The sequence below is a fragment of the Elephas maximus genome, chromosome 10 (assembly GCF_024166365.1).
Source record: "Elephas maximus indicus isolate mEleMax1 chromosome 10, mEleMax1 primary haplotype, whole genome shotgun sequence".
NCBI lineage: Eukaryota > Metazoa > Chordata > Mammalia > Proboscidea > Elephantidae > Elephas > Elephas maximus.
In genome coordinates, this window is record NC_064828.1 from 25252473 (window position 1) to 25269259 (window position 16787).

At 35.6% G+C, this 16787-nt stretch overlaps 1 protein-coding gene across 1 annotated transcript; it reads right to left on the minus strand.

Annotated features, from left to right (window-relative positions):
* Positions 1-7378: 7378 nt before the first annotated feature.
* On the minus strand, positions 7379-15463 carry LOC126084442 (olfactory receptor 4K17-like). The gene is made up of 2 exons (XM_049899032.1): positions 15456-15463; positions 7379-8387 (listed from the first exon to the last, which is right to left on the minus strand). The coding sequence occupies exons 1-2, from the start codon at positions 15461-15463 to the stop codon at positions 7379-7381; spliced, it is 1017 nt and encodes a 338-aa protein (XP_049754989.1).
* Between the last annotated feature and the right edge of the window lie 1324 nt (positions 15464-16787).

Below are 16787 nucleotides of genomic sequence, written 5' to 3' on the forward strand. Positions count from 1 at the left end.
TTTCTCATTTGCAAAGTATGGATAGTATTAGAAGGATTCAAAATAATTTATGTAAAACAATAGGCGTCAATTAGAGCTCAAGAGGAAAAGTGCATCATTCTTAGTCTGTATGCACACTGCATGCACGTCCATACGGCAAAAACACTGCATCGTTCTCGCAGCATAAACCTTGTTATTACCTCTCTGCTTTAAAGAAAAGAAAAAAGTGACCATTTTTCTCCTACCGGCTGCCACTCTATTTCTTGCAAAAAAGCAGCAAAAGTCCCCAGCAGCCGTGTCTAAAATTTGTCTTTTTAAAGTATCTCTTAAAAATTCTTCAATTATTATTATTAAACACACTTGCTCTTGAGTCAGCACACGCAGAAAGGGGGCATTTACATGGAGTTTTTAATTTTTTTTTTTTTTTTTCCAAAAAGCAGGTGACCTTCTCTGCTGAGGTTGTTTTCAGATCCAACTAGGTGTGAGGGGAAGTCAGAGAAGAGATTCCCAAACCACTTTTCCATAAGTAACACTTAAATGAATATTATTATTTTTCCCCCACCTCTGGGTGTGTTTCAACCACCAGTCTTCAGGTTAGAAGCCCAGCAGCGCTGCCCATTTGGTCTCATATGCTTGATTTAACTAAGAAGCGCGTTCCTCACACGTGTTATTGTTTGTTTTACAGGCCTGTCTAAACTTTGGCTGAACGGCGGACTTCAGGCATGGCTTCGGTTCTGAGATAGCAGAGTGTCTGGGTACCATAGCCTCGGGGGCTCCTCCAGTCTCTGTTAGACCAGTAAACCTAGTCTTTTTTGTGAATTTCAATTTTGTTCTACATTTTTCTCTCACTCTGTCCCGGAAACTCTATTGTGATCCCTGTCAGAGTTGCCTGTGATGGTAGCCAGAAACCATTTAGTTCTCTGGTCGCAGGTGGTGGAGGCCATGGTTCATGTGGTCCGTTAGTCCTCTGGACTAATATTTTCCTTGTGTCTTTGGTTTTTTTCAGCCTCCTTTTCTAAGAATAGGATGTGACCAATAGGTGTATCTCAGATGGCAGCTTGCAAGCTTTTAAACCCCAAATGCTACTTACTAAAAAAGGATGTAAAACATTTTATTTATGAACTTTTTTATGTTATGCCAATTGACCTAGGTAACCCCCAAGAGCATGGTCCCCAGCCCTCAGCCCCAGTAACTCGAATACTCATGGTGTTTGGAAGTGTCTCGAAAGCATCTATGGGTTTGCTTTGCTCAAGTTGTGCTGACTTCCCCAATATTGTGGTTACCTTTCCATTCATCGAAGTTATCACTTGCCTACTATCCAGTTAGTGATTTCTCCTTCCCACCCTTCCTCTGTCTCATAACCACTGAGGGTTGTTTTTTCCTGTGTGTAAACCTTTTCTTGGATTTTTATAATACTGATCTCATACAATCAGATTTGTATCACTTTTTAGCATAATGCCTTCCAGATTCATCCATGTCGTGAGATGTTACAAGAAATCATCATTGTTCTGTATCCTTTCACAGTATTTCATTGTGTGTATGTACCATAATTTGTTTATTCATTCATCTGTTAATGGGCAATTACCTTGTTTCCATCTTTTTGCTATTGTAAACAATGCTGCAATGAACATGGGTGTGCATATGTCTATTCGTGTGACAGCTCTTATTTCTCTAGGATACATTCCTGGGAGTAGGATTGCTGAAGTGTATGCTGTTTCTATTTCTTGATTTTTAAGGAGGTGCTGTATTGTTTTCCATAGTAGTCGTACTATTTTACATTCCCACCAGCAGCGGATAAAGTTCCAATCTCCCTGCAACCTCTCCGTTTGTCATTTTCTGTTTTTTTAGTTAGTGGCTATAAGGTTGGGGTGAGATGGTATCTCATGGCAGTTTTGATTTGCATTTCTCTAATGGCTAACGATAGGGAGCATTTCCTCATGTGTCTCTAAGCCACCTTAATGTCTTCTTTGGTGAAATGGTTTCTCCTATCCTTTGCCCATTTTTTGACTGAATTGTTTTTTTGTTGTTGAGATGTTGAGGTAGTCTATAGATTTGAGAGATTAGACCATTGTCAGATATGGCCTAGCCAACTTTTTTTTTTTTTCCTCCGGTCTGGTGGTTACCTTTTTACTCTTTTGGTGAAGGCTTTTGATGAGCATAGTGTTTAATTTTTTAGGAGCTTCCAATTACCTAGCTTATCTTCTGGTGTTTGTGCATTGTTAGTTATGTTTTGTGTTGCATTTATGCTATGCATCGGGGCCCCTAGTATTGTCGCATTTTTAATTCCGTGATATTTATCGATTCAGGTTTTATATTGAGGTCTTTGATCCATTTTACGTTAGCTTCATTTTTTTTTTGGTGTAAGGTATGCGATATGGGTTCTGTTTCATTTTTTTACAGATAGACATCCAGTTTTAGCAAAATCATTGTTAAAAAGACTATCTTTTCACCCATTTAATGGATCTGGTCATTTGCCAAAGATCAATTGACTACAAGTGTATGTATTTAGATCTGGGTTCTGGATCCTATTCCACTGGTCTATGTGTCTTCAGTCGTTACTTATCTACAGTATTCCATCCTCAGCTGATCGTCTCAATAACATGAAAGGCTCGTGTTATTTATTCAATGCAAGATTGGGGGTCCTCATCTTATTTGATACGTTAGCTGTATTTGACAGAATTAGATCATTCCCTTCTTAACATGTTTTCATCACTTGGCTCCTATCGTCCTCCATTCTCACTGATGACTCCTTCACAGTCTCCTTTTCTAGCTTTTTTTTTCCTTAACCTCTAAATCCTTATGTACCCAGAACTCCTTTCTAGGTTCATCTATTTAAAGTTTTCTCTTTGTAAGTCCATCCAGTGCTGTGGCTATAATCTATACGGCAATAATTGCCATATTTATACCTTTATGTAGCAGGTTCAATATGCCATATCCCTTGATTTTAACCACAGCTGTGATAGACAATTCTTATTTATTTCAAGATGTTAGTGCCCCACCTCAATCATGACTAAAGAAAAGGTTATGTGGAACCAGGTAAATGATGTCTAATATGTGTGTGATTTGAGCCCCTCAAAAATGTAACCAAGACACTATTGAATTAATACCTAAAACTTTTATTACTGTGTTAAGAAACGAAGACCAGAATCTACATAATGAAAAAACTTGTAGTATATTTGTGAAAATTGAGACCAGACGATCAATCCTGAGACATATCCCAGTAAAATTATAAGATCTTAAAAAAATAGTATCTTCTATGTCTCCTAGCAAAGAGCTCAAGTAACTTAAATATTAGAGAAAATCGAGTTGGTACCAGACTTCTTGAGACTAATATACAATGAAAGATAACAATGGAACACATTTTCAAAAGTATCAAAGAAACAAAATGTGCAACATTTATTTGTCATATAGCCAATCTCTCCTTCAGGTAAATCAGGATTATACAAAAATAGAATTAAGTATGCAAGCTTAGGTAGAATGTTCTATGCATAAACACTTCTTGAGGGATCTACTAGAGAACAAGCTTCATCCAATCAAGAGCTATTTGGGGAATGTTCACCAAGACTGGTGTTAAGAATTTAATATATTGTATATTTAAGGATCCCTGGTGGTGCAACTGTTAAACATGTGGCTACTAACCAAAAGCTTGACTGTTCTAATTCATGTGGCTATCTGCTCAGGCTCAGATTACAGCCTAAAAACCCAATGGGGCAGATCCACTCTATCACAGAATGTCGTTATGAATTGAAATAAAATTGACAGCACCTAACAACAATGACAATTGTATTTTTAAGCCTTAAACAAAGTGGGTCTACACATGAAATAATAGCATGCATTATGGATTGAATTGCTCCCCCCCCCAATATGTGTCATCTTGGCTAGGTCATGATTCCCAGTATTGTGTGATTGTCTACCATTTTGTCATCTGGTTGTGATTTCCTATATTTTATAAATCCTACCTCTATAATGTTAATGAGACAGGGTTAGAGGCAGTTATTTTAATGAGGCAGAACTCAGTCTACTGGGTAGAGGTCTTTCCTAGTCACCATGCCGCTGCTTCTTTTGTAGCTAAGAAACTTCTTGAAAATATAAACCCCACCTGGGGAGCATAAATAATTCTTTGCCGTGACAGTGGGACCCATTTTACATGACACTTTTGAAATTATTGGGCTTTGTTTTGGTATGGCCTTATTTTTCAAGCTTGAGCTGATTGATAAGAACTTTTTATGCAGACTATTGATATTTTTGTCATTTGCTTCATACTTATAGCCATCCTTCTACTGATTGCTGTACTACAGTATATTGGTATTATCCCTTGTTTTAATATCCTCCTTCTTTCATGTGAGTAACTGAAGGTGGAGTTTGTTTTATCATAGCTGTTATATTGATATTTGCCTTATTGCATTACTTTTTAGTTAGTATTCTTACACTATGAAGCTTTTCTTAAGCTGTACATCATGACTATTGCTGATGTCTGACATGATAATGCCTTTGTTAAATTAGCTCACTTGGTAGCTAGTGCCAGTAATTTGACTATTGAATTTGCCATCAAATTTCAAAATTTGGAATACTAATTCAGGCCTTCTAGCTATGCCTGGTTTAACTATGTCTCTGTACCTGATTCTACTGTAAACCCTAATATTTCCTTTAAAATAGATACATGTGTCAGGTTGTGGAACCCTCCAGAATTACGACTGAGTCCCAGGTGCCATGTTTCAATTTAACTCAATGCCCTGAAGTCAATGATACAGAGAGAAATCTGAAAAACTGCACCAAAAATACATAAAAGCTTTATTCATGTACTGATTGGCCACTCATAACCCAAGGAATTCCTGGTATCTTCAAACTTTTATACAAGTACCTTGAAGCAGTACCAAAGGAAAGCCACCCTTTTGTATTGCATTTCCTACCCTACATATTAGGCTATTGTCTATTTGATTGAAGAATGGCTCAAAAAAGTTAAACAAATCATCCATTTTTCACAAAATGACACAGGAAATAATACGATCTGTATCTTAGAAGCATATTTTTTGTGAGGGGTCAAAATACCCAACTAAGAAAAATCCTAATCCAAATAACAAACCTTATGCTTGGGCACTATCATGCCTAGATGGTTTTAAAACGACATGTCAATGTATGTTTGGCTTTTTAGTAATTCTCCTGAATCTCCACTCTTATAATGAAAGTGCACATTTGGCCAATGATCTGAAACTCTTTTCCCAATACAAAAAAAATTAGAAAACACTATAAAGGCAGCGTTTCAGTTCAGTTGGACAAAGGGTCGCTATGAGTCAAAACTAACCTGATGACACCTAACAACAACAACAACAAAATGGACAGATCTCGGGGTGGATGGCATTTTTCCAGGGCCTTTACCACCTGTGGGTATCCCTATACTAGAAAATCTATTCACAATTTGTTTCCTACTGTGCTTCAAATAACAAATGAGCTAGCTGATAGCATAGAACTCCAACAAGAATTCTTTAACTCTCTTTTCAAAGTTGTGTTGGATCATATAATTGTCCTTGATTTTCTTCTAGCACAACAAAGAGGATTTTATGCAATTGCTAATACCACTTGCTATACTTTGATAATTACATCAGGAGAAGTAGAACAATGTCTTAAACAAAGCTGCTAGAAAGCTACATGGCTTCAACTAATCCCTGTGTCCAACTCCCCTTTTCCTGATATTTTTAGTTGGCTACCTACTGAAATTGGCTCTTCATTATGTTCAATTTTATAAACTGGATTAATTCTCTTAAGCATCATAATAATTATTATAGGATTAATTGAATGTCTTATGAAATGTTTTCCAAATACTTGTCCTCCAATGCAACACTACTTGCTATACAAATGATCATGTATTTGGTACAGAGTCATTCCTTAGAAAATAGTTCAGCTCTTCATTTTGGCTGATACCTTCTCAGTGATGCCTATCAATTTTGTCCTGATCTTGTACACCCCTTCTTGAAAGATCACAGAAGCAGAGATCCAAGCTATGGCATGGCAAAGATGGAACAGATGGTGCCTGGCTATCTTTCATGGAGAGTGTCTAAGGTTTTAAAAGCCTATTTTGAATAGGCAGCCATCTAATAAACACAAGAAAAATAAATCCATGCAGAAAAGATAGACTTGTAACAGTGATCAGTGAATTTCTATAAAAATTCTTGTTCACAAGTGGAGAGTTGTGAAGGAGCCCTCAAAATATAGGTATTCTAGGTGTCTGGCATAAGGGGAGGCTGGGATAAATAGATGATTTTTTATTTTCCTTTTCCTTGTAATCACGGTTGCTGGCACTATCTAAAATTCCTTCCCTAAGATCTCAAGGTCTTCTTCATTCATTAATTCTATTTTTGTAATTGATTATGGTCAAAGGATATGTAAAAGTGAAGAAAATAATCTATCAACAAATATGCATTGATTTTATTTATTGCCAACAGTCCACTTGGTTTACAATTAGACATGTCAAATGATAAAACAAAATTTCTATAGCTGCTGATTTTTATCTCATACATCAATGACTTGTATTATAGAAGGAAAGAGATTAAAAGTTGTAAATCAATCTAAGCAGGTTCACAGGTAAGAAAAAAAAATCCAAGAAATCGTGTTTTATTAATGGAAATTAGTAGTGATGTTGTGGTATTCAAAAGTCATTGCATTAAATCCCTAGAAAGTAACAAAATGGTTAAATTTATTTATTATTAGAGATTATATTTTAGATTCAAATTACTCTTGAGAAAAAATGTCTTTCTGAAATGCGTAATTTTTTGGAAATCAAGAGCATTGTTTTCTAAAATTGAGATACTTTTGGATACAATATGGGAGTAACATTTCATAATATTAGCAGACAAGAGAAAATCTGTAGAAACTTTCTCATTTTGTCAGCAACAAAGAAAATGAGCATATTTTGATGATGTAGGTAGATATTGAAAACCATAGTTCCTGTTTTCTTATGAGGTACCACATGTGAGTGTTGACTCAGATATTAATATTGTTGAGTAAAATGAGACAAACCTTGGGACCAGAGTAATAGCCAAATCGTTCTGGCTGTACAGAAAAATGTGATAGACTGTCTGAGAGTTCATTTTATTTTTTCCTTTCAACCAATGTCATTTTAATGCCTTGATAGATCAAATCTTTACTAGCTTTTCTGAAGGACAAGTGAGCATCTGGTTGATGATTTTTATAACTCAGTCAATATCATTTTAAAAATCCAAAAAAAAGTTATGTATTTTTAATTAGTACTATGTTCAAAATATCCTTAAATGGCTGGTTTTTAAGATCTTGCTATATTATATTGTACTTGGCTTACTCTACATGGATCCAATAACCTGAAGTTTATAAGAAATCTTTAAAAGCTTTTAAAATATTCTGTTTCTGTCTAAATTATATTTTTATCCTAAGTATCCTGTCTAGAACTCACAAAAGAACTCCAGAGTTTCTTCATGGCAGCCTTCATTTCTTTGTTTCTCAGAGCGTAGATAATTGGATTCAAGATGGGGGTGACAATGGTATAAAACACAGCAAGGAACTTATCCACAGAGTGGTTGCTGAAAGGCCAGGTATATATAAAGATGCATGGGCCAAAGAAGAGAATCACCATTGTGATGTGGGCAGTCAGTGTGGAACGGGCTTTGGACTGCCCAACAGAAGAGTGGCTCCTAATGGTAATGAGGATCAGACTGTAGGAGATAAGCAAAATAAAGAAACAGCTCAGGGAGATCATTCCACTGTTGGCAGCAATGACTATCTGTACAACATAGGTATCTATGCAGGCAAGTTTAGTAACCAGAGGCAGATCACAGAAAATGCTGTCTACCACATTGGGACCACAGAAAGGCAAATTCACAACAAGTGGTACCTGAAGCCCAGAGTGGAGGAGGCCTGAAAACCATGAGGTCACTACTAGCAAGACGCACACCCTCTTGTTCATAATGGTTGTGTAGTGTAGGGGCTTACAAATGGCCACATATCTGTCATACGACATGGAGACCAACAGTACCATTTCAACCCCACCCAGGAAGTGAAGGAGAAAGATCTGAGTGAAACATCCAGCAAAGGAAATGGTCTTATGCTTTCTTACCAAGTTCAAAATTATCTTAGGGGTGGCAAAAGAAGCAAGAGTCATGTCTACAAAGGAGAGGTTTCTAAGGAGAAAGTACATAGGGGAGTTCAGGTTTGGGGTATAAAACACTGTGACCACAATGAGAAGGTTTCCCAAAATAGTGATCACATAGGTAACTGAGAAGAGTGCAAAGAGAAGAAACTGTATCTCTTGGGAGCTGACCAATTCCAGCAAAATTAATTCTGACACTTGAGACTGATTGAATTGTTCTATGAAATGCGTCGTATGGCTTGATCTGGGATGACCTATAGAGACAAAGAAGAAAACATTAATAGTGTAGCAGCTGACAATCTTTATTTATTCCTGTGAGTCCTTCAATATCCTCGACTGAATTTCAAATTTAATGTTGTTTTCCATTACCTCTGAGAAGTAGGTAATACAGTCAAAACTCCTCACCTCCCAGAAAACAGGGACTCTAACCCTAGCTTGTAAGCAATACCCTTTCAAAAGTAGTTTCTGGTGTATTTGGCTTTATAGTCACAACCACAGCTCAATTGTGACAAAGAAAGAAGTTTACTTAGATAAAAGCAAAGTTTGTTTCCCATTTCTCTTGCATTAAAAAAAAAAAAATTCATGTAGACTAAATATAAAAATAAAAAGTAAAATTTTTATAAGAAAAATATTTAAAAAATTAAGGTCAATGCTATTAGAATTTTCACAGATGATGATGACTAAAAGTGGGCTGTTATATTTGAAATTAGCCTAGTCATTATTGATTTCAGTAGAAATGCTTTTAATGGAATAATTGGGATCAAATCCATTTTCAAACTTTCTGTGAGTGAATGAAGAATTATGAGACCAAATGAATGAGGGTTCAGGGAGCTGACATAATGAGTGAGACAGTTATTTTAAGAAGTTTCAAGATGAAGGGATAGGAAATATGACATGTGAACAGAGGAGAAGCAGAATTAAAGAATTATTTCCTTAGGATGATGATTTAAGTACATTAATATGTTGATGTAAAGTAGCCAAAAGATGAAGAGATATTAAAAATGCAACAAATGTGTTTTCAATGATCACTGCTGAACAATTGAATGTCATATGCAAAAAAGTTGAATGTGCATATGCAAAAACTACAACATGAAAAAAAAAGGAAAAGATTAACCTATACCTCACACTGTGTATACAAATTAACTCCAAAATTGATCATAAACCTAAATGTAAAATATAATATTAAATTTTATAGGAAAAAATAGGGGAAAATACTCCTAAATTTTGGTTAGGCAAACCGTTTGTAGACACAACACCAAAAATCTAATACATAAATAATGATTGATAAATTGGACTTGTACTGTGGAATGTTGCTGTTGGTTGTTGTTAGGTGCCATTGAGTAAGCTCCAACTCATAGTGACCCTATGGACAACAGAACAAAACACTGACCAGTCCTGTGCCATTCTCACAATCATTGGTAAGTTTAGCCCATTGTTTCAGCCACTATGCCAATTCCTCTCATTGAGGATATCCCTCTTTTTCTCTGATCCTCTACAAGCATGATGTCATTCTCCAGGGACTGGTCCCTCCTCATGTCCAAAGTACATGAGATGAAGTTTACATTCTTGCTTCTCAGGAGCATTCTGGCTGAACTTCTTCCAAGACAGATTTGTTAGTTTTTCTAACAGTCCATGATATATTCAATATTCTTCACCAACATCATAATTCAAATGCATCAATTCTTCTTTGGTCTTCCTTATTAATTGCACAGCATGAATATGAGGTAATTGAAAATACTATGGCTTGGGTCAGATGCACCTTAGTCCCCACAGTGACATCTTTGTTTTTTAGCACTTTAAACAGTTCTTTTGCAGCAGATTTGCACAATGCAATACATTGTTTGATTTCTTCACTGCTGCTTCCATTAAGTGTTGATTGTGGAGCCAAGTAAAATGAAATCTTGGACAGCTTCAATATTTTCTCCATTTATCATGATGTTGTTTATTGGCCCAGTTGTGAAGACTTTTGTTTTCTTTATGTTGAGTTGTAATCCATACTGAAGTCTGTAGTCTTTGAATTTCATCAGTAAGTGCTTCAAGTCCTCTTCACTTTCAGCCAGCAAGGTTGTGTGATCTGCATATCACAGGTTGTTAATGTTTTTTCCTCCAATCCTGATACCTAGTTCTTCATATAGTCCAACTTTTTAAATTATTTGCTCAGCATACAGATTGAATAGGTGTGGTGAAAGGATAGAACCCTGACACACACCTTTCCTGATTTTATACCATGCAATATGCCCTTGTTCGGTCGAATGACTGCCTCTTGGTCTATGCACAGGCTCTGCATGAGCACATTAAGTGTTCTGCCATTCCCATTCTTCACAATGATACCCATAATTTATTATGATCCACACAGTCAAATACATCTTTCCTGTATTCTCTGCTTTCAGCTAAGATCCATCTGACATCAGCAATAACATCCCTCATTTCACATCCTTTTATGAATCTGGCTTAGATTTCTGATTGTTCCCTTTAAATGTACTGCTGCAGCAGTTTTTTAACTACCTTCAACAAAATTTTACTTGTGTGTGATATTAATGATATTGTTCGATAATTTCCTCATTCTGTTTGGTCGCCTTTCTTTGGAATGGGCACATATATGGATCTCTTCCAGTTGGTTGTCTGGCTAGGTAGCTGTCTTCTAAATTTCTTGGCATATGTGAGTGAGTGCTTCCAGCATTTCATTTGTTTGTTGAAACATCTTACTTGGTATTTCGTAAATTCCTAGACAAGGACTTGTTTTTCCCAAAAGCCTTCAGTGATTCTTGAACTTCTTACTTCAATACCATCAGTTGTTGATCATATGCTGCCTTCTGAAATGGCTGAATGTTGACTAGTTCTTTTTGGTACAGTGATTCTGAGTGTTCCTTCCATCTTCTTTTGATGCTTCTTGTGTCATTCAATGTTTTGCCCAAAGAATCATTCAATATTGAAACTTGAGGCTTTGAATTTTTTCTTCAGTTCTTTCAGCTTGAGAAATGCTGAGTGTGTATTATGGAATAGGTTGTATGATTATGTCTGATTGTTGATAAATGTGTGTGTTTTTAGTAGAATTCAGTCTGAGTCTTTCTTACATTTATAACACACCACCTGAGTCTTTCTTTTCTTTATAGTAAACCACCTGAGCAGGGACGGAATACCCAATAAGCAAGATAAACACATATTAAAGGCATCAGAATATGTGTTCATCTTGGACAGGACATAAGGAAAGTGAGTGCACGGTGGAAGGGAACTGGCAGGTCACTAATTTTGTATGTGAGAACAATTATATTTTCCTTTCCATTTTTGACCTATCAGATATAATTGCTGAACATAACCTCACATTCAGTTCTCTTGTTCACCACAAAAGACCCTGCCAGAGGCACTATAATCATGCAACTCCTGGCATATCTGGTCTTGTGCAAAGCGATTCAAAATGCATCTTCAGATTGGTCATACCGTTGTATTTGTATCATACTCTTTGAGATTGTTCTCACCCCCATTGGGGATCAGCAATAGTCCAATGAACTATGAAGATGCAGCATCAAAGGATGGAAAGTGAGTGTACAAGTTTTTAAGTATTATTCTAAGACTAAGAACATTCATGGACATTTATGAAGGGCCCACCAACAAACATCCTAAGACAAATGAATGAAATTATTTCCAACTTCTTTGTAAGTACTATTTTTTTTGACTATCTCAGACCTAAAGAACATTACATGTTGCAAACCATTTTTTTTACTTAATAATTTTCAAATATAAATTTTGTGCTAACATTCATTTTATTTTATAAAATTTACTTGTTTTGTAAATTTTACTTATTTTCAATTATTCAAATTTATTTGCTATGGTAGAACCAATTTTTTAAAATGGCATAATTTTATATCCAGGTAAAATAAAACAGTGACAACTAAGTGGAGCACAAAAACAAAAGCTCACAGAAGATAAAAATGAAAGGATTTGTGACTCTATAAAGACAATTCCAAAATTAATTCCTATTTTAAAAATGTAACAAAACAGAAGAGATTTCTTCTGAAATGCTAAAGTTTAATGAGTGCAAATTGTTGTATTAGTATTGCTAGTGCTGAAATTACTAACAGGAATACTAATGTAATAGAATTTGTTCCAAAGTCTGCATTCATTCCTTGCCGTAGTAAAATAATAATAATAATAATAATAATGATGATGGTTTAGAAAGTGAACCTATTTTAGGATCTTCAATTGTCACATCTGCAGACCCCATAAATAGCAGAAATGTAGATCCTGCTTTGTGGAATAATTTTTCTCCTAATGATGAAAATTACTGGCTTGAAAGAGGGCCAAATGATTGTCAACATCACCGTGGACCTTTTGAAAAGTCGTGTTGAAAATTTCTGGATGATAAATAAATAGGGTTCTGTAGCTAGAATATAATTCTAGGGTGCAAAGTGAATGGTGAAAATTATAAGAGGTAGTGGCTACTGTATTCTCCATCAGTCAGCTTTGTATACTGTTTTGTATGCAAACTATTCAGTCCTAAATCATTTAATTCTTGATTTGCTACAGATGGATTTAGCAGTTGGCGCAACTAGAATTTGATCAATAAACATGAAAACAGTTCAATTCTCAGAGATAGTGTGTTGTCATTTTTAAACCAAAGACCTGGTTTTGGCTTAACTCATGAACTGGGAACACAAATTAAAGGAGAAGGCCACTACTGGAAAGCTGTTTTTCAATGTGTTGTTGCTGTCATTATAACAATCGCTGAACATGGACTATCTTTTAGAGGAAGAAATGAAGTGTTTCAGCCTCCACAAAATGACGATTTTCTTGGTTTACTTGACCTTGTTGCTCAGTTTGGTCTATTTTTAGCAGGTCACATCTCAAAATATGGTAACACAAGAAAGGACAACCCATCATGTACATCTAAAACAATTAGTGAAGAATCAACAAATAGTGATAAAGATCAATAAAGTATTTTCAGTGAAATAAGTACAGCTTTATATTTCAGTTTGTAGGTTTCACTCCTGATCTTTCTCATAGAGAGAAGCTAAGTATTGTTTCTAAGATATGTATCTCCAACAGACAGAAAACCTGTCGAGTGACTTATATTTACTAGCTTAAAAGTGAAGAAATTGCAGATCAAGTACTTTACCCCTTTGTGAAGTTTTCAAAATTGATTTTCCTAAGTGCAAAGGACAGTCCTATGACAATGCTGCCAATATGTCATTCCATATAAAGGCTTGCAACAGAATATTTTAGAATGTAATGAACATACCATTTTCATACCACGTACTGCACATTCACTTAATCTTGTAGAACAAAGCACAGTTGAGTGTTGTCCAGAAACAGTTTATTTTTCTTTTTCCTACTGTTCAGTTACTCTACATATTTTTTGCCACCTCTATTCATCATTGGGCAGTTCTTAAAACATATTTAGGCCATGATCTAGGATTAAAATAGCTTTCAAGTACATGTTGGGAAGTGCATGCTGTAGCAATGAGTGCAATCCTGGAATTGTACATTCTAGATGCCTTGTAAAATATTGCTGAAGACCAGACACAAAAAGAAGACACCAAAAGGAGCATGCATTTAAGTTGGTTATGAGAAATAATATACCTCAGCATTTTGATTGAATGAGTCTAACTCTCCAAGGTTCGGAAGTAAATTTAAAGACATGCAGAGATCTCTTCTAGTCTTAAAAAAGTATTTACATAAGCAAAGATTTTGAAACCACAGCAAAAAATCTGGCCAAATATTGATTATGAAGCAGTTCACCTTCATTGAAGCATTAGAAAGAAACAAATGATAGAACTGCTCCAGAAGTATCATTGAGTGCCAAAGATCAGTTTTGTGTAACCATCATTGACACACCTGTATTTTACATAAAAAGAAGGGCAAAAGTGTAGAAAGTTCTTTCAAATATCCTTCCCTTCTTAAACAGTGTGGATATACCTGATGAAAAATTCATGAAGGCATCCAAGAAATTAGTGGAGGCTTATCCCAATGACTTAAGAACAAACCTTTATGGAGAAGTGTGATGATTTCATTCTTACATGAGAACTAATTTTACAGATTCAAGAAAGACAAATATTACTCATGTAGGCATGTATGATTCCATAATAGAAGATAAAATACAATACGTATTTACTGATGTTGAAGTCGCTTTACACATATTCTTAATTTTAATGATCACAAACTTCAAAATGGGATGCTCATTTATGTTTCTAAAGAGAATCAAAAGCCCTCAGCTCATAGCAATGATTCAAGAAAGACTTGATTCATTATCCTTATAATTATGGAAGTAGATATTGTTTGGAAGCTTAACTGTGATGAAATCATTGAAGAATTTGTAAGACCAAAGAACAGAAAGTAATGTTTTTAATTATTATATTTTAGAGGTGTAAGATCTACTTAAAAATAAAATATAATAATTTGTAATAATATTTCTCTGATCATTAAATTTTCTTTTATGATATGTTTTCATTTATAATTCTAGCATTTGTTATGAAATAAGCATCAAAACTGAAGTATAAACCATTTAGAGAAAAATTGGTGAAAGCCAATTTTTTGTTGTGGGAGATCAACAGAATTTTAGGTTGAATGTTGAAACAAGTAATTTCAGTGACTCGTTTTCTTTGTTGTAGAATATATGGACTATTCTTTTTGTAGAAAATGTGGTATATAGTAAAAATGTTAGTACCACACATTCACTAAAAATTTTATAATCCAGTTCATCTTATTCCCCTAAAATGCTATACACCACCTTTGCATTCAATTGCTTATATTATACTTGCATTTAAAAAGAAGTTTTAGCATGGATAACTAAGACACGGGTTTTAAGACACACGCACTATATATATACACATACATGTACATATATAACTCACATATCCTATTTGTATGCGTGCGTAAGCAGAGGAGGGGGCATCACAGATTATCGGTGTTTATGGCCCTCACATGCCTTAAGCCAGCCGTGCACCTGAGTGTGATTCATGAAAGGAAGAGGGAGACATAAAATTCCCACCTACCTTAACACCAGAGGCTACCACTATTTAACAACAACAACAAAAAAGTATCACTTGCATTCAACTTACAGTCATTCGTAGTAAGAAAAACAGACCTCTGTCCTAGATCAAACTGCATCAATGCTGCCAATTTTGAACTGGGGGATTCAGTAATTGCTTGTAGTTATGAACAAATGGCCTTAGGAACTTATATTTAGGAATCTAACTTGTTTATAAATAGAGAAAATTTTCTATTAGATATGAGAATTGTTTTATAATATTTTCCTGCTTACAGTCATGTTCACAAGGGCTATAACTGACCTCAATCATGTAATTGTTCAAAAGCTATTAATGGAGAAACAAAGTATAAGGAAATGTAGGAAGGCCAGGCTTACCTTATCATTCTAGGCTGTCTGTCTCTTGGGATTGTTAGACAACAGAAGGGAGCTACTGTCAAGGTTTTAGCCTTGATCAAAGTTTACTTGTACGTTAATTTTCATATTAGATTTTCCTCTGAGTAATTGTGTCATATCTCAATGATTATACTTTACTCATAAAAAATACAAGACTTGGGGAGACTGAGTATTTTAATTGAACTGTGTGAAAAGCACTAGCACACAACCTAGAATATAGTTTGTACACAATAAATGTCAGTGATTGCTACTATTCCTAACTTGCTAAGGTTCACACAGATAAAGGACTGGGATTGACACTCAGGACTTGTGACACCAAATGTTATTAACCATACAGCTGAGGCTACACTCCAGCATAGTCTTGCATCCTTTTCAGTGGATTAGCAGTTCTCTTTATTTTTACAAGTTTTTTTGTTTGTTTGTTTTATCATTAAATTAGAGGATTCATATTTTCACCAACAAACTTGGAAGTTTTCATATATTTGTATCTTATCTGAGATACTTTGAAATTTAGGGAAAACACTAATAGAATTAGGATGTTGCCTCTCCTTTTCCTAATCTCTTACACTAGAAAAATAAACACAGCATCTCCTCCCTGCAAGTCATTGTTGCCTAAACAGAAGTATTGTGCAAACCTTTTCTGGGGAAAATATTTCTTTTAGGTTCAAGGACTTCTTGAGCTGGTGCTCTGGTCTCCTCTGAATTTAGGTTGCTTATGACCTCCACCCTCAGCCCATTTAGTTGCTTTGTCATATCGCTTTGATGCTGTGGCTAGTCGTGTGTGAAAGCTTTACCTAACTAGTTTGTCAGACCTTATGGTACTGGTGCTTTCCTGATTGGTGACCTTACCACCACCCCATGGCTTTGGACACCCTGATTAGTAACAACTGTGGAGCCCTGACTGCATTATGCTCACCTGCCTTTTACAGGTATTTCAATGCTGTGTAAACTCTGGAGGGAGAGAAACCAAAGATTTGCCAATGGTGGCGGTAGCCGGGCACCATCTACTTGTGCTGGACTCAGTCTGGTGGAGGCTGTGGTTCTTGTGGTCCATTTGTCCTTTGGACTAATCTTTCCCTTATGTCTGTGGTTTTCCTCATTCTCCCTTGCTTGAGAATGGGTCTTAGATGGCCATTCACAAACTTTTAAGACCATAGACACTAAAAAAGATCAAACCTACCGGTCTGACAGAGACTGGAGAAACGCTGAAAATATGGCCCCCAGGCACACTGATAGCTCAGTAATGAAGTCACTCCTGTGGTTCACCCTTCAGCCAAGGATTACACGAGCTCATAAAGCAAAAAGAGGCTAAAT